The sequence below is a fragment of the Gouania willdenowi genome, chromosome 22 (assembly GCF_900634775.1).
Source record: "Gouania willdenowi chromosome 22, fGouWil2.1, whole genome shotgun sequence".
Classification (NCBI taxonomy): Eukaryota; Metazoa; Chordata; class Actinopteri; order Blenniiformes; family Gobiesocidae; genus Gouania; species Gouania willdenowi.
This window is the reverse complement of record NC_041065.1, coordinates 13163682-13186719: the sequence shown is the minus strand read 5'-3', so window position 1 is coordinate 13186719 and position 23038 is coordinate 13163682. Positions and strand designations below refer to the sequence as shown.

At 39.1% G+C, this 23038-nt stretch overlaps 1 protein-coding gene across 11 annotated transcripts in view; it reads left to right on the top strand.

Moving 5' to 3' along the window:
- cdin1 (CDAN1 interacting nuclease 1) overlaps positions 1 to 23038 on the top strand; it is a 75849-nt gene that overhangs the window by 27439 nt on the left and 25372 nt on the right. For all 11 annotated transcript variants that reach the window (XM_028439057.1, XM_028439058.1, XM_028439056.1 and 8 more), the window contains 5 exons: positions 7763 to 7842; positions 8202 to 8251; positions 11631 to 11698; positions 13000 to 13065; positions 13237 to 13342. In XM_028439057.1, coding sequence (XP_028294858.1) covers positions 7763 to 7842; positions 8202 to 8251; positions 11631 to 11698; positions 13000 to 13065; positions 13237 to 13342 — 370 coding nt within the window. The remainder of the gene's footprint in view (positions 1 to 7762; positions 7843 to 8201; positions 8252 to 11630; positions 11699 to 12999; positions 13066 to 13236; positions 13343 to 23038) is intronic.

Sequence of the window (23038 nt, the reverse complement as noted above, 5' to 3'; positions counted from 1 at the left end):
AGTTGCAGTTTGTCTCCTGAATTCCCTGTGTGCATGTATCCGGATGCCAGTGTGACCAACGCTATTAAGAGAGCCCACATTTAGTTGTATCACAGTTACATTCCAAGGCTCATAAGGGGCAATGAAGTACTCGAAGGACTACCTACATCTCCTCTGCAGTTTGGATCAATGCTAGCTCATCTTCTGACTTTTTATGTTTTTTTAAACAGAAATTTAAGTCAACTTTAGGCTCTAATCAATAGCAATTTTACACAGTATTTAGCTTATCAAGCAAACAATATTCCTGTCTCTTTTTTTACTCCAATCCAAAGCCTTTCAGTATTATGTAGAGTCATTGATTTAAATCATTTCAATAAGTCTACTCTGGTGTGTGCACGGTAGGTACGTTTTTGTATGTGTGACTTCACAGCAGCTTGTACTATGAGAGTAAATCGCATGTCAAAAAGACGCTCCTCCAATTTAATCAAGAAAGAGATTAAAGTGGATGTGTGTTATTTCCAACTTCGCCACGGCACAGCCATTTGTCAAAGTCAAAGACGTGATTGCTTTGGACCCACCGTTATCCACTGCCTGTCAAAATACTAGCCAGAGCCGCTTGTAGAACAGTGCATTCATCCAGGAGAAGCATTCTGTCTCAGATAATAGCACGTCACATCAGTCCATCTCCATACAGTGCAAATGCGCTTTATTACTGCCCATGATAGATTTGTACCTGATGATGGTGGATGATTGTTGTTTTCAGGCTTATAGGCAAACATCAGAGGAAGGAAGCTTTTTCTCAGAGACGAGGCACATTTTATGTTTGGATCAAAATAATACAAATACCTTTTTGGGTAGTCTATTTAGGCGTACTGATGACATTGGTGGTTACCTCCTCAAAGTTGTCTACATGAATTCCTATACTACACATGTGGGCTGCAAAAGTCTAATCTCCTGGTCTGTATATTAGAATAAACAATGCAAGGATAATTGTCTTTGCTGGCTATTAGCTAACATGTTGCTCCAGTGCTATTGGCAGGTGTATCTGTCATGGGCCCCAGACTGCAGCCAGTGTGCAGGGATGTGTATTTGTGTGTTTTAGTTGGACTCCACAGGGAGGGAGGGGCAGGCAGGCACTCTGCAAAGATCAATAGACTTCTATATAAGGGACATTACCCCCAACTGGGTCAGTGGCTTGGCTTTGCATTGCGCTATTGTTTTTTTTTTTTTTTTTCTTTATTTATTTTATTCCCCCTCTCTTTCCCCTTGCATTTAGGAGACACAGGAATGGGGCCTCTGGGACTCTGGACTATATGTACAATCACCAGTGCTGGATCAATACACAGTTTTAAATTGTTTTCTGTACCTTCCTTGTTTTGTTTTGCTTGCTTGCTTGTTCTCCCCCACCACCACCACCATCCCTCTCTTCCCCTTTCTCCCTCTCTCCCACCACCACCACCACCACACCCTCAACATGACAACACAGCCCACAAGCTGCTGCTACCTCTCTCTGCAGCCCAAGTATTGGAGACCGCATCAGTCAGGCATATGAAAGACAATCTGGTCAGGCTTCTAAATGAATTAAAGCATTCAATGCGGTTTTATCACATATTAAATATAATATTAACGTCTGAAATATTCTTCGAATTGTGAAATTTAACTGAAATGTGGGACAGAAACAGTCACATGCTCAACTTTTTAAAATAAACTTAAACTTATATAATTTACATATATTTTCATTTTACTTTCATTGTTTTTTAATTAAATTTTTTGTTTTCCATGGGTCTTTCTTGTTTTGTTTTTTTATTGTTTATGAAATTGATATGGTATTTCCCATATTCTCTTCCCATCTGGTCACAGGGTGTTTACTCAGTGGGAAAAGTGGAATAAACAATGGACACCAGGCAAGGGGCGAATAAGAGGATAAAATTGGTTACACGAGCCTTCACACATAATGCTAAGTTGGAGACTTAAGCAAACGCATGTTTTTGGACTGTGGACATCAGATTGAAAAAAAGAAAACCCGCACATACTCAGTGAGAACATGCAAAGTCCACACTGAGCCTGTCGCACTGTGACACAGTTCTGTTAACATTGCGCCACAAAGCAGCAACCCTGTTTAACACACTCTGAGTCAAAAAAGCAATATTAAATCAGTTTATTAGTGCTATTAATATTAGAAAATAAACATTCATCATGCCATCCTTTCAAAATATTTTTGCTTACATATTTAGTTTTTTACTTAAAGGGGACATATTATGAAAAATCCACTTTTGCAGTGTTTTTCAACACATATGAGATAACTTGAGTGTCCACCGGCACACAAAATGTGAAATAAACCCATCCAGTCCTTTGTTTGTGCTCTAAGTATGAGGTCACCCAGAGGGAGAGGGTGCTACCTCAGCTTTACAGACAGTGAAGGACGGGGGATTTGTCGCTGGAAAAGTTAAATTTTTTCATCTTTGAGGGACTAGGTTGCGAAGGACCTATTCGCGGGAATCATGCAAGTCGGGTCACTTGAAGGGAGTTCGCTTGAATTAGCGTCCTTTACATTGATTTTGAATGTAATCTAGTCACTTAAGTTGCTTTGGTGCCACCCCACGGAAGAGAGGGGGGGTCTTTGCAACTCCAGGGACACACTCCAAAAATGAGCGCTCTGAAAGAGCTGGGTCATACATTGTCATAATCCTTCCCTGTTGCTTGATTCATGTTATGTTTTGACCAAACCCCAGCACCGATGTCATTTAGACCACAGGGAACTGTTTTAAAAGGTGAAAAAGGGATATGATATGTCCCCTTTAAGACTATATGTTAGTATGCTGTAGATGAAAGGAAAGTTAAACATGTATAATTGTAAAAATATTTGCCTTTAATTTAGATTGAATTTAGCAGAATGTTTACAAACATGAATTAACAATATCTAAATGATAGAAAATTATGATATTGCGTTCTACTTAAGTTTGCTGGAGCACCTCAGGGCTGTGGAGAACTTTCATATTTTTAAGAAGAGGCTCAAGATCCACTTGTTTGATTTAGCTTTTAGCGAATTATTTATTAATTTTATAATTGTTATTTTTTATGCTTTTATAGTTTTAGGATCTTTATCTGTTTTTATAGTTTTAGGATGATCTTTCATGATGTTTTTATAGTTTTAGGAATGTTGTTTTTTTATAGTTTTAGGTTTATCTTTTAGGATGACTGTCCCAGTGTTTCCTCTGAGGGAGCCCTCTGCACCGGGGGCTGTGATGGGCCGTGGCTGCAGTGGTGCTGTCTCATACCCTCAGTGATGGTGAATAGCTTTTGCTAATTTGCTGGACTGGGGGCTCTGTCTCAGTGCCCTGTGGCCACGGTTTTTGTCCTGCTCCTGGTCCAGACTGCTCGTTGATAGGTCTCCTTACCTAGATCCTCTGTACCCAGCCATGTGCCATTGTCCTTATTTTAACCTGTCTGTGTGCAGTGGATGGGGTTTGTACAGGATGGATGTTTTATTTATTTTTATCTTTGGAAAAGCACTTTGAGCTGCATTATAATGTATGAAAAGCGATTTTATTAATAAAGATTGATTTGATTTAAAAATGTAAGATTTTTGGCCAGTAGTCAGTCAGTAAATTGATCGTATTAGTTAAGGATAGTTAGCATAAAGCTATTTCAAATATACACAAAGCATGTTTTCTAGGTAATATCAATCTCAGAAAAGGATTCTTAGAAGTCTCTTGCAGACACACTGGGGGAGCTCCTGCTCTTTCCTATGCCCTTCCTGCTATCGCTTTATCTTTTTCTCTTCCTCCTTTGACAGGACTTGATGTGCCTCTAGATTTAGACATACTTTTTTTGAGGAGGCAATTTTGCTAGCTATTTGACCTTTTCCATTTTCCCAAGGCCCAGCTCCAGATTAGATTGCTGCTCCATGTTTTGTAACTATGTGATTCGACCGCCTTTAAGATTTATTGTCACATTCCTTTACAGAAGCCTTGTACGCAAGGTTATAAATGTCCTGTGTTTGATGTTAACTTTGTGAGAATGTTAGTGTCTGCACGGAACCTTTGGTGTCTTGAGAAAATATATGATAACTTGAGTGTTTAGTAGATAAAGCATGTTGATAACGGAATGTTTTATGTTTTATCACAAAATTTCCTCCTAATATCCACTAAGATTGTTATGGCTTCCTCTGTCTTGTTTCCAAGTGTTCCTCTCTTCCCTCCCACCTCTCCACTCAAGTCTATATGCCGCCTTTTTTATTCTTTTTTTTTTTCCAAATAATGAGAGCAAGAGGTACTTCATTAGCAACAAAGGAGAGTGTAAGGAAGAAAAGATGGAGCGCGTGTGTGTGCGTTCCCCAAACTCTTTTGCTTGTGTGTGCACACACATGTAAGGGGTGGGTGCAAGGGAGGTAAGCAGCACACTGGCACTTCACTTGACAAGTATACTAATTACTCCCTTTCAGGAGAGGAGCTCCAGTCAGCCTCTCTTGCAGTCTAATGGCCTGACCTGGAAAGCCTTTCTCCATAGCTGAGCCTCCCTAGATCTACTATTACTACAGCGTACACACATGCACATATAGAGGCTCATCTCACCGCTATCAGGAAGAATCAGGTGGAAGCAGATCAGTTCTGCCCCAGTAACCTCTTCAGGGACTGGGCTGCTGCACTGGAGATACCACCTCATATCATCAACTAGCACCTACACAGCACCATTGATAGTTTGGAGGGGGGAAAAAAATCGTTCTCCCCCCCCCCATTTTCCTCCGTCTCTTTCTCCCGCTCTGCCATGCTCTGTTTTTTTTCAAAGTGGGAGGATAAATTTAAAAGGAGTAAATTGGAAAATCCAATGAGGGCTTTAGGCAGCCGCAGAGATTTGCAGAGCTGTCGGCCAGTGTTGGAGAGCCTCATCCATCATGTCCCACAAGTAGTCAATTCCTCTAGTATCTGTAAATGTTTTCAGATATTAGCCAATTTATATGCTCCGAGATTCATCATGGAAAATCAGCTTTAGCGGCGCACATTATCAGGACCTGTCTCTCTCTTGCTCCATGAAGTTTGATGAACGAGTGGCCCTTCACAGCTCAATGGTTTGTGCATGGGAAGTGTGTGTGTGTGTGTGTTTTAGGGGGGTGCGCGGTTGCATGGAGGAAATGGGGAAAGTTCCCCCCCTTCCCACACACACCCTTACGCTGGAAAAAAGTCGTTTTTTAATTAATAAACAAACTTGCAGAGGAGCTCATCAGTGTCAGGCGCAATAACAATCGTCATCCATTATTGTTTATTACAGCACTCCCGCAACAAATGTTGCTATTTAATGAGGTTTGCCGACAATTTTTTGTGTGCGAGATAACGACTTTTTCACCCTACTAGAGAAGAAGAGGAGCAGTTACAAATGATAGGAGTAAGCAATGAGAAGTGGAGCAGCATTAGATTTGTGCCTGCTGTAAACAGTGCGTCTTGTTTCAGGGTTGCATATGAAAACAGGTTTGTGATTTGTTTACACTAGTTGTTTTCTTAAGCAAATCCCAATGGAGACGTAGTGATTCATATGCATTATTCTTCTCCTTTTTGTTCAGATGTTGACAGTGTGATATGGTGCCTTATTCAGAATTTATGCCAACATGGGACAATTACAGTAAATTTGGTGAATGTTTACAAGGTGCAAAGTTGCGCTGCAGGGCTTTGTTCTGTGTGTCTGGTGTTCAGATTGCACTCTTTTGTTTTCCTGTGAACGTTTTATGTGTGTGCCCTTAGTGTGTGTGTGTGTGTGTGTGTGTGTGTGTGTGTGTGTGTGTGTGTGTGTGTGTGTGTGTGTGTGTGTGTGTGTGTGTGTGTGTGTGTGTGTGTGTGTGTGTGTGTGTGTGTGTGTGTGTGTGTGTGTGTGTGTGTGTGTGGCGGCAGGAAGAAGCTCCACGTGTCACACAAATGTGCTGCTGCTGTGCAAGGCGGGGGCGTCTTTAATAAATGTATGCTGATGTTGGAGGCTGCAACCATGCGAAAGATGCAAGGGCCCTGTTGTTATTTACTGCTGTGTTTGTGCACAGCAGCGAATCCTGGGCCTGCAAATGGCATTACAGCCTAAGATGAATGAGCATTAGAGTAAACTGATTTATTAGCCGCCCGGCCTTCCATTTTCATCAGGTCAATGCTTGGCTGAAATTCCACAATGTCAGCGCCAAGGTCACCTCTTTATAGTTATTCCTAACCCCATCGCTCAGAAAGAGAAGAAAAAAGGGGATCCCGGTACTTATTGCGACTATATGTGAAAAAAAAAATTCAAAATTATTGAAGGACACAGGAGTGAACAGGCTTGTGCTAGAAATGTGAGAGACCACAATGTGGTGGTGGTCAACCTCCAATTATGAGCGCTAGTAAGACAAGAGCTTTAATGGTCACCGTTTGCCTGTGGGGAGGTTTATTACACACTACTGTTTTGCAGAAGCAGCGTCAAATCTATAAAACGGCCATTAGGAAGAGGGAGAAAAATCAATCAAAATGCCATTAAAGTGGAATAAGTTGCCAATATTGCTGATGTGGTTGCAGGTCCTTTGATTTTCCTTCAGATTATTAGGCGCAGTCGAGTAGTGACTTTGTTAAAGGAAACCACTGTTGTTGGGGAGTAATATGTCTCCTGGCTTCATAAAGTTTGCTGCCTTATATTTCCCACTTTATTGATTACCCATTATCATTTGTCATGAGGTGTCCTAACTCAAGGAGAATATATAACCTTCCTCCTATACTCCGCTGCCTACACTGCACAGGAACATGGTATGGATCTGAGTGTGAAGGTACCAATCTAGGAGAAAAATGAGCAGTGAAATAAAGCACAATCTCAGTTTCTGCAGCTCTAAGAGGGAGTGCTGGGTATCAGGTGGCCTCAGGAAGAAGCAGCGTAGAGGGACAGAAATGGGAAATAAAGAGGTGGGAGAAAAAGATTCAGAGAGACCACAAAAGAAATGGAAAAGAGAAAGGCGTGCAAAATGAGTTTGTTGTTTTCCTACCCTCTTTATTCATGATTTTCATTGTGACACAAGCGATAGGAAACGCAGCACAGTTAGCCCCATTTTTAATGGTTTTCTCAGAATGTAATACTAGCAAAATATGTGCTTTACGAGAAGAATGGGCTAATAAAAATATGTTTAACAGAGGTTTAATGATCCAGTAGGCGCTTCGTTGAATTTTCTTTTTTGTGCGTGTGTGGTTTAGCATTAAGTTTTAAATCTCCAAGTTTTGGCACAGGCTTCATCCATGCCTGAAATGTGGATAGAAATGTTCCTTGTTAATGTTTGTCATCATGCATTTCTGTCTGGATCACATGTGTATATATCACTAAAATGGCATGCCTCGACCATTTCGTCACACAATGATACAATCCATTTAATCGAAATCTTTTTAAGAAGTGATTTAAGTATTTTTCTTCTCTTTTTGCTGTTGCATTAACTGCAAGTCAATCCAGCAACATTGCCTCCTGATTTATAATGTTAGCAGAGGAAGGATCGGGGTGAGAAATGCAGAAGCGTCAGCATTCATAACGTAGATAAATTGCACCCAGCGTCTGTGCTCTCGACTGAAACATTTATCTATAGGATTTCTGCATAGACGTTGAGCAGCCATCTAATGGACAAGTGCAGAAATACTGCACTAACATTGGTCTAGTGGATAACTGCATGTCTACATTGTCCTTTGGCTGTCCACTGGCATTGTGGATTCCTGTTTTATGTTGCAATAACTTAAGAATATTAAGATTGAAGCACATTCAATTTGTTTTCTAACATCTCTTATCATATATTTTTGTTTTTCAGGATCTAAAAGTGTCCTCAACAATATGCTTAAGGACCCAGCGTTAATCCAAGACTCAATTTTGGCTCAAAACATATATCAAGTAAGTAATTTAACTAAAATATTATACAAATATAATTTGAATTACTAAGAAATGATAATGTTAGAATATATACAATGAAATGTTTTTAATTCCTTAATAAAATTTACATTTTTAATTCCCTTTGTGCCCCTGATGAATAGATAATGTTTCTTGCATATTCACAGTTCATGTACAGTGAGTTTTCAAATGTTACTTGAGCACATGGCTGACAGGCACTACCAGCCCCTCATGTTTGCTGATGAGGTCATGTGACCGCCGGTGGTCATGCCTGCCAATCTGCAGCCTCCTCTCCCAGCACTCTCTGGGCTTCCCTTTTCTCCCTCTTGGTGCGCCATAATATTTCTTCCCTCCCTTTTCAGTGCACAATAAATGACTGCTGTTATGGACCGCTGGTAGACTGCATCAAACAGTATCCTATCCCATAAAATGTTAAGCCCGGAATTGACGAGGAGCGATTGAAAGGGATGAGATGTGTCGAGTTTCACCTGACATAAAAGTTCTGCTTCACAGAAGGTGTTTCATCCCGCCTGCCATCCCACTATCACTGATACAGGTGGATAAATGGGAGGACTGGTTGATCTCTGTATATACAAAAGAAATGGTTGCATATAATACCGATCATTTATCTTTTATCAGTTTTAGGAATAGTCAAAAAATAGATTTTGTACATAATATTAATGTAGTATTCATGCTTGATATGTTGATAATATCAAGAGTGGCTGATTTTAGAAGCAAAAACAAAAATAATTCAACATTATTCTTCTGACAAAACCGAAAGCCAGACTATATGCATATCCATACATATCCACATCATTTATTGACAATGGGATTCTAAATGTATTTTTAAAAAAGATTGATTAGTCTTCTATTTCCAGAAAAGGTTTAAGATTGTTTTATTAGCCATTGGATACCACCAGTGACGTGCCGTGAGCACTAGGGTCGGGCAGACAGGGCGTTGCAAATTGAGACCACCAATGACAATTTCATATGTTTGGGCTGGCAAGTGTTAATCAACATCATAAAACACCATTAAAGAAACATAAACAATTATTTAATAGCCGCCTCCATACTCTCCCAACAAGATATATCTCATGACACGGAAGCACGTTTGTAGTTTGTGGAACAGAAACTCAGAACAGCCTCAGTGAGATACAGCCACAAAGCCAAACCTTCCTTTTGTATCATTCACTGTGGAAAATACCAACAATTTTCTGACCTTACATTTGCTGAAGGTCTGGTAGTTCAGGTTTTGGTCTCCATCTTTTAAAAGCTGTTGTTTTTCCTCAAAAGAAAGTTTCTCAATCGTATCTAGCGCTGTCATCCTGACTGTAGTGTTATCCCTCCCACTCGCTAGAGAACTTAGCAGCAGCCACGCTGTATCAATTCTGCACTGTGAACGTACGTATAGCATTTAGCATACCACGGTTACGTCCAAAGGTGGCGTAGAGAGCTCCCTTTTTACGTAAATGGTTTTCATCTTGGGGAACTGACTACAAATGCGCTAACACATAAAAACAGTCTATGAGGCCAGAGGCAGAGCAGCAATGTGCTTTTGGAATAGGGTGTAGCCTCCTCCTGCTTTTTAGCAAAGTGAGACTGTGCAGGGTCTCTGCCGTACCAGGAAATAGCAATGTTTAGTTATTTGGGTTATGAAAAGCGCAAAATGCTGACACTTTCAAACTTATAGGTATTGTAGGCTATTGGAAATTGAAAAATAAATAATTTATAATTATATTATAATTAAAACAAAAGTAATAAAAATATCAATTCACCCTTGGGTAGGTATTGCCTACCTTGCCTTCCCTGACTGCACATCACTGGATGCTGCACAAAAAGAAAACAAAATGGATTTAAAAGATGTAATTGGATTTCATCACCTACTTTACATTAGTTTAATAAAAAAAAAAATCCTTCATAAATATTAACTGTTTTTTTGTATTCATACTGGTAGGTCAAAAATCCTCAAAATGTATTATAATAATAAAAATAATAATGGCTTGGATTTATATAGCGCTTTTTTTTGAGCAGATTCATAGCTCGTACACAGAAACCATTATTCATTTACACCAGTCAGTGGTAGGCTACAATGTAGCTACAACTGCCCTGGGACATACTGACAGAAGTGTGGCTGCTATATTGTGCCTCCGGCCCCTCTGACCACCACCAACATTCATGCACAATTCATACCCATTCATACGAGGCAATGTGGGTAAAGTGCCTTGCCCAAGGACACAACAACAATGACTTGGATGGAGCGGGATTCGAACCCCAAACCCTTCGGCTATTCTCTCAGTACTCTATTTGTCTATTAGTTATTTATCTTTCATATTGTAATGTTTTTATCCTTGCTAGCTAGCAATGGGTGCAGGGCAAGTCCAGTCAGCCAATATAGGTGCAGCCAGCGTGGTAGCAGTCTTTTTCTTAGGGGAGGAGACCCATTTGAATGTCTATTGGTGTGTGTGTGTGTGTGTGTGTGTGTGTGTGTGTGTGTGTGTGTGTGTGTGTGTGTGTGTGTGTGTGTGTGTGTGTGTGTGTGTGTGTGTGTGTGTGTGTGTGTGTGTGTGTGTGTGTGTGTGTGTGTGTGTGTGTGTGTGTGTGTGTGTGTGTGTGTGTCCCCTCTTTTCTGTGGCAGTCCTTTCAGTGTCAGCTCAAAGTAAGGTACTTCATTCTATTCTTCACACTGCTACATGCTTTCAAACAACTACTCTTAAAGCTTGTGTAGGAGTCACAGGGGAAGATATCAATTAAAACCTCTTAAGGTTTCCTTTTTCCTCTCTTTGAAAACAAGTGATGCATATAGTATAGTGAATCTGCCTTGATGGTGATGCAAGGATCCTTAACGTAGCACAATCCATCCACATTTAAAATGACATCCCAGTAGTGCTCCAGTCCATACACTTTCGGGCAGATTCACTAAAGGTTTAGAGGTATTAAAACGTGTGCACTCGCTAATAAGGGCTACAAACCCAAGGGAATCAGGACTGCGCGTCTTCTGCACGTCAGAATGCACCCTCAATCCATTTAGCGTGTTTCCTTCTAATGAATATGTAAAGTAGGTGCAATGCAGTTCATCAAATTTGGAACTGTTTGCGGTGATTGTTTTAGCGCCGGAAAATAGTATGACAGACAAGCAGGTGCAAACACACACAGAGATCATCTGCAGTAAATGTTGACACAAAACACAGCGGAGATGGGGAAAAAATATTTGTTATATTTCTATGGTACAGATATTTCAAAAAAATTCACGCTGAAATCACGCAAGATCATGTCTGTCCGTTTGTTACATTAGCTAGACATTCAGCCACTAATTTTACAGGGATTTTATGGATTTTGTCCAGAAAAAACATGTAGGTGACTGTTTAATATGTGTCATGTAGCCATTTTCTTTTCAGACGGTAAAATCTGGCTTTGTGCAAAATATCCAAGATTATTAGATTTGCTACACATTCAAATCTTAAATCTTACAGGGTAAATTAAAGGGTAAATGCATTATATTGTCCCAAAACATACATGAGGATTTATTCCTGCGTGTCGTATTATTTCCTCCAGTTATTGTTAAAATACATTTTAAATACTTCATGATTTCCCAATCCAAGGCACAAAATTCATTATGGTGTATCGTAGCTTTTAAAGAAAATTAACTTGGTATTGAAAAAAAGGTGAAATTCAACTAAATTAAAAGCTTAACTGATTAAAAATCATTGATATTATTCTTGGTAAAAAAAAAATAAAATACAAATCACTGTTGCTTCTACATTGTTTGCTGGAATCCTTGACTCTTTTTTCAGTGCCATCGGCCAAGAGCATGAGATACTGCTCTGTGACAAACTGAAAGAGAGGAACCTCTCCTTTTTAGGTAAGACACACAATAACATCTACTCTGGTTCTATTTTGTAATTGTTCTGACCATTTCTAAAGCACCAGTATTAAAAGTGGAGCAGTATAACCACTGGAGTGGACATTATCTCATATCATTGTCTATTGATTGTTAAATGGCAGAGAGCTCCTGTCATATATCTTTAAATGGTTCATTGATAAAAGAAAATAGCTTCAAACATGGCTTGGCTTCATCAATAGTAATGTGGCTGCAGTAAAGGTGGCTGTTTTATTGTTTTTAGATCATCTACCATTTTCCAATTAACACAGTTAAATCAAGATTTTGAATTTGTCAGACACAATTTCAGTTTTTTCATCCCATCACCCCCATTCTATCATCATCATCACCAGATGAGTGATGAAGGGTAAGAGTCATTCCCTCTGTCATTAGGACCAAATCATTTATTTGGACCTGGAGATCTGACCTTTCTCCAGGGCTGTACTGAGGACTGTTCTAAAACTGTCAGAGTTCGGGGGGCACTGGGGCCACTGAAGCGGCCTCACCCCATCTGATAAATGGATTGGAAATAAGCTAGCCAACAGCAGGGACGGCCCATTAATTTTAATCAAAGCTGATGTAAAAAGGCGATCAGAGCCACATGAGAATGTCAACAGCCCAGTGGGTGTGAACGGACGCTCTCATCATACCCCACTCACACACACACATCTAGACCTGCATCACCACCTCAGGTTGCCCCCCGTGTACCACAGGCCTCTCACAGCCTCTCTGACCCCTCTCGGCTCTCTTTCTTTATTCGTGGCTGATGCTGCCTCCTCACCAACGCTGACACCGCCACCCTCCATCTTTCCACAATTCCTTTCCGTGCCCCATTAGTCGAGCTTGGCTGGAGACAAAGAGGCCGGCCCTTGGAAGTGAATGACCTGGTCAGCCTGAGATTTAATGGAGAAATCAGGATGTGTAGGGATAATGGCTGAAGCACGCCAGGAGTCAAGGACAATGGTTGCAGCCTGTGCAGGAAGGGGTCAGGCGTGCTCAGTCTATAATGCCAACCTTGTCCTCTCACTATATATTTTACAAGGCATTGCCAAACTGAGCGAGAGAGCATCTCTGTAACTGTGTTTCACAGGTTTTTTCTTTTTTTTTTTTATTTTGCAATGACAGCGAATACGTGGCAGGTGTAGTTAATGGTTTTTCTGCCCTTGCTGTCCTCTAATGATATTTCTTCAGCTTTATGAGCACCACAGTAAAATCTGTAAGGTCTGTTTGGTGAAAAGGCAGCAGTTGGATATATAAAACAGTTTGTGTTTCGTCCTCTGTAGATGAAAACCAATTAAGAACTATGGGCTATGACAAAACACCTGACATCATCTTGGAAGTCCCCATTGGTTAGTATTTACGTTATGATTATCACTATGATTTCCTGAAGTATTTTCCAAAGAGAAGAGCCATTCTTATAAACACAATTAAAAATATTCTGATATAAAAACCTGATCTTGAAGAATGTCACTGGTTTCCTTTGATCTGACCTGTGAGGCCTGTTTCCGTTTGTTTTTAAGCGGTGGAAGGACACATCGTTCACTGGATTGAGAGCAAAGCCTCATTTGGTGATGACCACAGCCATCGCACATACCTTAATGAGCAGTTCTGGAGCTACTGGAACAGGTACGCCTGCTGTTTTTTGTGTTTTCATCTGTCCATGTTAGTTCTTCGTACAATATGCAGCAATATTTCTTTACATCATAAAAACTATGGCCTGGACTTCCTTCCACAAAGTCTACTCAGGGGAGCAGATAATTGATATGATGCAGTCTTGACAATGATGGACCTTTTTGGTTGATCCATGATGTATTATTATGACATCATGTTGTTAACATATTTTAAACGAACAAGCTATTGTAAGCAGTTTCCTGAAAGTCATAATAGTTTATTATTTTAATCATAGTAATTATTTAGTAGCTTTGTGTTGGTTCACTGTTTTGCTTTGGGATGTTTTTAGATTTCTCTGCTGCTCTTACAAATCCACTTACCCCAGTACTGACCATGCCAATGTGGGCAGGCTTTATTGCAGGGGTGTCAAACTAGTTTTAGTTCAGGGGCCAAATACAGACCAGTTTGAGCTAAATTGGGCCACAGATTTTAGGTGGGAAAAAGAACAAATTCAACATTAATGTGCCCTGGTTTGCTCTTCCACATATAAATGATAAAGGGTACATTTCACTTTAATGTCACCGATTTTGGAAATTTGGGGAAATGTTGTGGGATAAAGAAAGTGTAGTTTTTTTCAACAATTTGAGATGAAAAATGCCTGCCATGATGTCATATAAGAACTGGAAAACTGAGCTCTGCAAATATTGTGTTGATGTGCTTTGTGTATTCAGGGGTATAGAATACATTTACATTTTAAAGGTATAATAGCAAGAATGTGGTCCAGACATTGCAGCTCTATTTATTAGGGGTGTGAAAAAAAATTGATTTCACGATGTCTCGATTTTTTTTTTTTTTTTTTGGGTGCCGATTTTAAATCGATTTTTTTTATTTAGAAAATAAATTTATTTATTTATTTTTTATTTTTTTAATATTTTATCAATATTTTTGTGTATTTGTGCAATATTTCAGTGGTGGTTATGCCTGCAATATCTATGTATGCACAGGCATTTTATTTTCATATGTTCTGTTCAGATCAGTGTTTAAACTGATACAATAGGATAAATTCTTTCTTATGTTTGTGCATTATCAGTAACTCAGGGTGATTTATCCTTAATGTTCTCACTTACAGTTCTTACAATGCTGTCATTATGTTGTAATGGTTACTTTGAGACTTCTACGCAGTAGTTTCAGTGAAAAAAAACTTGTTGCACTTTATTTAATGATGGCAGTGTGTAACACTGCATTTTCTTTTTTTCAGTGAAAATGTGCAAAAACACTAATAATGAATAATAAATAGGATGTTTTGAAGAAAATAGTTTTGACTCAATGCGTCCTCTGAATGATCAATATCTTCTGATGAACACATACAGCTACTTGATTTTTCATCTCTACGTTTAATTTTGATATTAACTGGGTAGAATATCGCGATAATATCGTATCGTAATACGTATCGTATTGCAACATCCTTGCCAATACTCACCCCTACTATTTATTGAATTGTTTGTCAGGAATGCCAAAGCATATTGTTGTATTCATTGGTGACTAGAGCAATAGTTTAAATCAATATTTAAATGCTCACACTTGAAGCTAATTAAGCTCTACAGAAGGCCTGTTAGGGGCGTGGCTTTTATCACCAGGTGTGATAAAGCAGTAAGGCATTATAAACACTCGAAAGCTTCTCCCAGGACTGGATTTTTAGCATCCGAGGATAAATCTGTAACACACAGCGAGACAATTACGTTTTGCATAAATTATTATTGCCTAAGTTAGAGCGAAGTTGTAAAGAAAGCACTAAAAATGATGTTACTTCATGTTACAAACTGTTTAAAAATGTAAAAACTATTATTTGTCTAATCATTCATTTTGGCATTCATAGCATTGTTAACAATAGGTCGACACATCTCCATTGGACAGTTTGTCCCAGCCGTGTGTGTGTGTGTGTGTGCCTGTGGGTACGTTTCATTTCTATTCACCGAGGCAGTCGTGTCTAAGTGCATTAAGGAACTGACAAAGTAGATCCCATCATGTCAGCAAGCCGTGGAGTCAGACAAACACTGTGCGTCAAAAATAGGGAAAAATGTCAGTCCCTGTAGACCCTACCTTTTCCAGCACCCTTGTAAATTTTAATTGACATTTACACTGACATTTTAAAATGTTCCTTATATTTCGGTTATTGTTATACCCTTCACATGTCCTCTTCGGTGCCAGCATGCCTGCGTTGGTTTGCATTTGTTTAGAAACATCAGAATTTTACAGTCGTTCATTAGTTTCACCTAAACTGAAATGTCAAAATAAAGTCAGGTGACAGCAAGTATTGTAATTACCTCATCCCCTATTTCAATTCTCATTATGTGATTTTACGTAATGAGACAGAGCTTAAAGGCTTGGTGTTTTAGCTCTTTGTCCTTCCATAATCCAACAAAATCAAATTTCAAAGATTAGTCTAACCTCTTTGATTATCTTTCTGACTGCCTTTGGAATCACACACCAGTTTATGATTACTTTACTGCACCTGATTGGCATGTACAGTGATTTGTCTATTTTTCATGAATCTCCCCTTTCCTTTAACTGAGCTGCTTCCTCCATTGCTTGTGCTAATTGTTCTTTGTTTGCCCTCAAGGCTTTCAAAGTGGCGATGTTTTTTTTAAATTTTTTGCAGACAGTATGGGGGGTGAAAAAACATAACAAATTTTCCCTCCAAAGCCTTCACCAACTGCATTTATCATCCAAACAATAGTCTTGCCAACACACTAACCCTATAATGAACCCTTCTTTAGTGGAGTGAGGGGTAATGATGCTTCACCTACAATGCTCCCAAGAAGAAAGCCAAAGGATGGGGAAAAAATGGAGAGAAATACGGTTTTGTGCAGAATCAGACAGCACGTTCAGGCCCAGTGCTTGGATGAGATGGTGAAGCAGCAGCTCTCGCCGTCGTCCAGCCATCAATCTTAGCTGGTGGCGCTCCAGAGCCAGCAAGCCCTCTGCTCTGACGGATGTTCAGATAATTGAGTGATCCATCTCATACAACTATCAGAGTTGCATAAAAATTACTCACCTGCGGGTGAATATTAAACACATAATGAGCCTCTTGTGTGTTTTAGGAGAAGTGGGTAAGGTTAAACACAGCATGTAATGAAATATGGACTCTTGTGTTGTTCCAACTTAACTGCCCCTTTTTGATTATGGTGTGTTTAAATCAATTAGGGTTTGCTGAGTTCCCTTTTCAGCTCATAGAGCGGCAGCAAAATGAATCTTATTCTTCTTTCACTCCATCCTACCAGATTCTATTTCCTCAACAGAATCAAGCGGCTATCAGCTCCATCACAGCTTTCTGTGGCACAAGGCAGGGTTTGCACTCAAGGGCAAACATACAAAGAACACAAAGTCATGCACATGTTAACTCCCACAGTCAATTAAGAGACTGGTGGACACATACGCACAGGGAGAACTTGTCAACTCTTGGAAAAAGTGTGTCCTGGTGAACAACCTTTCGTGTCACTGGCATGGCCCATAATTGTTTGTTTCTAGTGCCTTTGTTTCACATTGTGTTTTTGGTGACCTAGTTTTTTGTGTTCCTCTGTGCAATAAAGATCTATCTGCTTTAGGAACATACACAACACCACCATTAAGCTATTGGATACACATTGAAAATTACTGCTGAATTTCTTCCTGTAATTTTTTCTGATATACAGTCCTCAAGGGTGTGATTCGCATATAGTGAAGAAAGTTCATTGAGAAAGGCTTGATACTTGATAAATGGGTTTCTAATTTATTCTAAAGATATGTAATTGGTCTTAGTTTCCAGTACATTTCTCATTCATAATGAATTTTGTCATAGGTTTTGAACAGCAGTGTCTTTTTACGATACATGTTGCTTTGTTTGTTTTTTTTTTTTTTTTTTTTTTTTGTAATACATTCTTTAAAGCTTTCTCATTTTGTCTCACAAATCTTCTCATTATTACCCAGTCAGATTGTGAAAGATCTCAGTGGCTAACAATTGCCCTTCAAGAGGCATTTTACCACTTAGAAAAATCAATAGACTTTTCCACAATCTTTATTCCTCAAATATTGTACTTTATAGTTTTTCACTTTAGCACAAACAATTTCAAGCATAAATGTAGATGTATGTAAATTAATTCTCCTCCCTCACTATTCTTTTTAATTTGTCTTTTTTTTTCCCCCCCATTCAACCCATCCCCACCAAGTGAAAATGAGCATGGACCCTTATCCACCAGCCCCCCTCCCCCTCCCCAGGGTAAATCAGCTGTGCAATCCGTAAACTGCAAATGTGTCAGAGTTGAAAATGTTAGCACTCTTAATGGAGGCTTGAAAAGGTTAGATCTGATAAAAAGCTGTCAGCCATCCACAAAAAAAAATGATTTATAGCAAAATAATAGGACAGTATGGCTCATTTCTTCCTTGTATAAAATGGAGTTAAGACTTTTGGGTTTGCCATGATTTATCATGTAGATTGTGTATTTCTAGTCTTTTGTGTTTTTCATACAGTTTAATGCATATGCATGCATTTTAGGCTCTTGCTTCTTAGTGTCTAAATTTGGAAAAGTAGTGCATGTTGCAATGATTAGTGTTAGCTTTGTCTTATAGGTACCAGCAGCAAAATTGCCATTCTTCTAAAACACATAAAACTCTATACTGATGAACATTTTGGATTTAGCTCAAATGTTGAACCTTTTTGGCCATGTTGTTTTGCTTTTTATGTACATAATGGAGACAATGCTACAGTTAATCAGGAAGTCATTTTACACACTTTTTAAACAGTATTTTACTAATGCTATAAAATATGCTATTGGATAGACAAAGGAAAATCTATTTCAACTCCTTTGTTTGTGAAAAAGCTTTAATTCTTGGTAAACTTTTCCCAAATTATATTTGAGATTGTAGATTTTGTATTAAAAATTGCTGACAATGTTATATTTATAGAATTCGAGTTAATTTCATTTTCTAATGACTGTTCATCATTTTTTGTTAAAGTTTCAAGTGCATGCAATCCTCAGTTAGTGCAGTGTAATAATCCCGTTTTGTAAAGACAACAGTCATTTTGAGATGTGCAGATTGTTTGGTTTTACTAGAGTGACTGTCAAATAGAAATAATGGATGTACAGTACACTACCGGTGAAAAGCTTTAGAACACCCTCCATTTTCCAGTTATTTATTGCAATTCAAGTCGTGCAAGTCCAATGATTAGCTTGAAATGGTACAAAGGTGAATACTGAACAGCCAGAGGTTAAAAAAAAAAGGTTTGGTTTTCCCAAAACTGAAAAAAATTGTACATTTCAGAATTATACAAATAGGCCTTTTTCAGGGAACATGAAGTGGGTTAACAATTTAAAGCTGTTCTGCAGTAATGAAGGTTGAATCAGCCTGGAACGCTGGTGATACCAGTTCCTACAGGTGTTCAAACTTTTCTTAATTACTTACAACTCCCTCTGTCTGTATAAAAGCAGTGTTGGAACACACTGTACTTTGATCAGTCAAAAGTTTAGAATACAGTTTGGTCTATAAATTGATTCCATGATTTCTTGTTCAACTCAAATTGCTTATTTGTACTATACCTTCATTTCAGAGTGCAATGACACAATAAACTGAATAATTTTCAGTAAAAAACTGGAAGATGTGTGGTGTTCTAAAACTTTTGACCAGTAGCGTACATGTTTGCCAAAAGCCTCATAAACGGTGTTTATGACTAGCTTATTTGCTACTTAACACTATATGTTAGGCTTTACATTAGGGCAATAGTGGCTAGGAATATTGAAGCCTTTGCTGTGAGGACATCATCTAGCCAGAGCAGATAGAGTATGTCACCTGAGATGTGGCGCCCACAGGCTGTGACAGCTGCTGATAAAATGAGGCTGGACATTACAGGGCCATCCCTAAGGACAGGTACTCACGCTTTTGGGGTGACAGTGTGAAACCATGAAGACCTTTGTCCCGCCAGACTGTACCTTGGGTTCTTGTCAAAAATAACAACTAAAAAGTGTAGATTTAGGCTACACACAACCCATCACACGAAAGCACTTTAGATTCTGGTTCTAAATTGTAATAGTCATTTATCTCAAATTGTTAGCCTTCAGTTAAAGTGCTCTAGGATTTGTTTGCCCGAATGGTTGACCTCGTTTGGTTGGTGTGAACATCCAAATTACGTTTAGACTGATTCAGGTGTGCTGTCAATACAAACGCTCTTGACTCGGACCAAACACAGGAAGTTTTGAACATGACAAAAAGCACACTGCAATTTGGATGGCTACGGTGCGAAACAAAACATTAACGGCAATTTGTTGCTGCTCCGTTGTTGAATGTTATAAAAAAAAAAAAAGAGCGAGAAGGCAGAGTTTTCTGCACGCTCTTCCGCGCTTTATTTGACCTATAGATAAGACCATCCTCTTCACGTTTCTGTTTGCCAAGAGAAGTCTCTACTCCAGCAATGGTGCCCACATGCAAGCGACTAGTTCAGGCATCTGTATCAGCTGTTTGGAGCAGATCAAAAAGTGTGCTGTGAACACAAGCCGAACCAAATCAAGGTGATAGAATTTACAGCTGTTCTCTACCCTTTCACCCGAGTCCAGGACTATACCGATGTCAAAGCACCCCAAGGAGCGCTAGCACTCAGTCCAATGTCTTAATGCCTAGTTGCAGTTAATCCGATTTCTTGGACGTTATTACGTTACAGGAACATTACACTGCACGGATTTTGATGTAGCGCCTCCTAGGAAATGAAAAATTGTACTTTGAAAATGAACAAGGAAGACGCCTTAAAATTGGGAATTCTATGCTACCATCGGAACCATTGGATGCCATTAACCTCATAAAACCAGTTGGAATCACTTGAAAGAATCACTACATCGGTTTGTCAAACAAGTCGACCTCAACAAGCGTACGTTTAAAGTGTTTTTTATTGCATATGCAGCCTCTAAATCGCCTCTTATTCATAAAGTTTACATATATAGCCTTTCAGTTGAGCTGTCTTTGTGTTGAGTATCCTTTTTAGGACAATTTTGCTACAATCATAGTGTTTGAATACTTCTGTAGTTTAATCTTTTTGTTGAAATTATTTAAGACATTACAAGTTATGATATAAACTTGAAACAGAGTTTTTAATCAGGCAAAACATCTTTTTTCTGCAGTATTTCTGCCTTTTTTCTTTAATAAAAGCAATATTCTGTTACAGCATTTGTCTCTTTGACACAGTCGTACCATTATTTATAGTTATGGATGCCCCATGTGGTGCAGAAACGTGGCCTGTTGTATTGTTTCCTTTGTTATGACATCCTCCCGTAGAATATTCCACCCCAAGAAAAAAATAGCTATGCACAATGGTGGTTTCTTTAGGGCTTTGCAAGTGTTTGTTTTAGGGCACATCAGTGCAGAGAGGTGCACTGCTGGGCCCCAAAGCACAAGCAACCTGGAATATTAATGGGATAGGACAAGCTGGCTCTGATGCTTCAAGGATTTCATGATTTTAAGGATGCATGTTTGGGCGCATTGTTTAAGGCTTCTGGGGTGTAATCTGCAGTCTCAGGTCTGCGGCAGCCTCAGGATTTAACCCTGCTTAAGCCTCCATGTCTTCTATTTATTTTACTTGGGTTGTATGTGGGCATTATCCAAATTTGTCATTCACCATTGAGTGTGAGAGCAGCTTTGACGTGGCTGCTGTGTGTACAAACGAGGAGCGAGACAGAAAGAGGCACCCAGCGATACGTATCCTTCCTCCCGTCTTTTTGCTCGCCTGTGACACTGTGTGAAGGAGAGGAAAGCCCCAAGAAAAATGAAGTGCTAGCACGTCGACTCGATGAAGTCCTGTTTCGTAGTGGAACTTTTTAAGGATGAGCATACATTTTTTTGTCAGCTTTCACGATGTATGTCGTCAGACTTGCGGACACTTTTCCTCCTAATTTTACCCTCTCCCTCCACCCCCCCTTTTTTCAGGTTTTCTACATTGACCTTCTGAGTTTCATTTCCGTAAGAAATGAGCTGTGAATACCACAACCAAAAAGATAAATACGCTCATTCTAAAAGCCAATCAGACAAATGAGTTTAAGTATGTACCTGACTTCCACAAAGACATTCAGGCCCATGTTAACCACAATATTATTTTTAACTTGACATGTTCTTCATGCGTTATTGGATTTTTATGCATTTCCCGCTGCCTTTTTATGCAATACCAATGTGTTGTGCAGGCCACAAGTTTCCAGTAAAATGGTATTTAAAATATAAGCTTCACATTTACGCTCAGCTGACAACTCGTTTACAAGGTCACAACAAAAATATTTTATTCATTCTAAACCTTTGACTTGACATCTTTAAGCATTTAATTTCATGCATCTCCACAGCTGCTTCAAAAGGGACTTAATGCAGTCCAGCTAAAGGGCTTAAATGTGTCTTATCCTCACTGCAGAGGGAAATAAAGGGGGCCAGTATTCGTCAAATGATTCCTGACATATTCACCTAAATCCTAGGTTGAGCGCTCGACCATGAGTCCGATGAGTTGTCAGGAGAAATGAGTGTAACCCATTGGGGTGGGAGGGGGGAATCCCAAGCAATGAAATAAGGTTCTGCGGTTTCATTGAAAGAATACAATTTTTTTCAGGTAACATAGTATTCTGGCTTTGTAATCGATACAAACCCAATACATGATATGTAATTTCAAGAGATTTTCACAGCTATTTTGTAGGTTGTGGTGCTCATGTTTTCAGGTTCATAATCCACCCAATAACTGAGGAGTTCCGGGGGGGAACTTATGGTATTGTGAAGGGTGTTTCCACGGGGAAGTATTTTGGTGTTACACATGCTCACCCCTGTGTGTTAGTGTGGTGAATAAGAGTCGTGTTAATGGAAAATAAAGATTGGAGTTCTATGCTGAATACTCCACCTCCGACTCCCTTTCTTCGGCTCCACAAGGTATTTATTTCCAAAGTTTTCCAATTCATGCTTCCTAGTTTTGATCATCTTGGCTTTAAATGTTATGCTCGGCTGTATTTTCATGCACAAAAACAATTTCCATCCAAAATAAATAGAATTACTTCACGAGATGACAGCCGAGGAAACAATGCTTTATATTTCTGCCTTTGTGTTTAAAGAGCATCTCTGTGTGTACCAGATAATGTGCTGTATACTTGGTCTGTGGAGGCCCATCAGTCACTGTGTGGAGCTGGTCGCTTGTGATAAGTGTTTCCTTTAAGATAACCTAGACAGTAGGCTTCTTTTTATAGGCCCGCTGTCCGCCACATAACCTTGTTGTTTTGTTTTGTTTTTTTCTCCCCCACATACTTGCTCATATCCTTTTTTTCTTGTCTGAATTTAGGTTTTTGTAGAGCATCCTCTTGTCATTAACTTTATGACTTTTTCTTTTTTCATCCTGCGATTTTGATTGTAAGCAATGAAAAGTTTCTCTGTAATCAAGCCTTAAAAGGAGCTTGTATGGTGTACCATGTGTTTTGTAAAGGAATAGGCACATACAGTGCATGTGCCGGCATAAACACTTAAGAGCACTGTACCAACTTTATTTGACTGTTATCCTTGCTTAGGCTGACATCTGTTATATGAGAATTAGAAAGGTTAAGATTAAAGGCTTTCAGTGATTTATTGAATAAGTTGTTTCTTTTACTAGAGGGCAAAGATCTTCTTTCCCAAGCACTCATCAAAAATGCAGCAAATGATGCAAATGTAACTTCTATTTTGAATTTTTATTATATG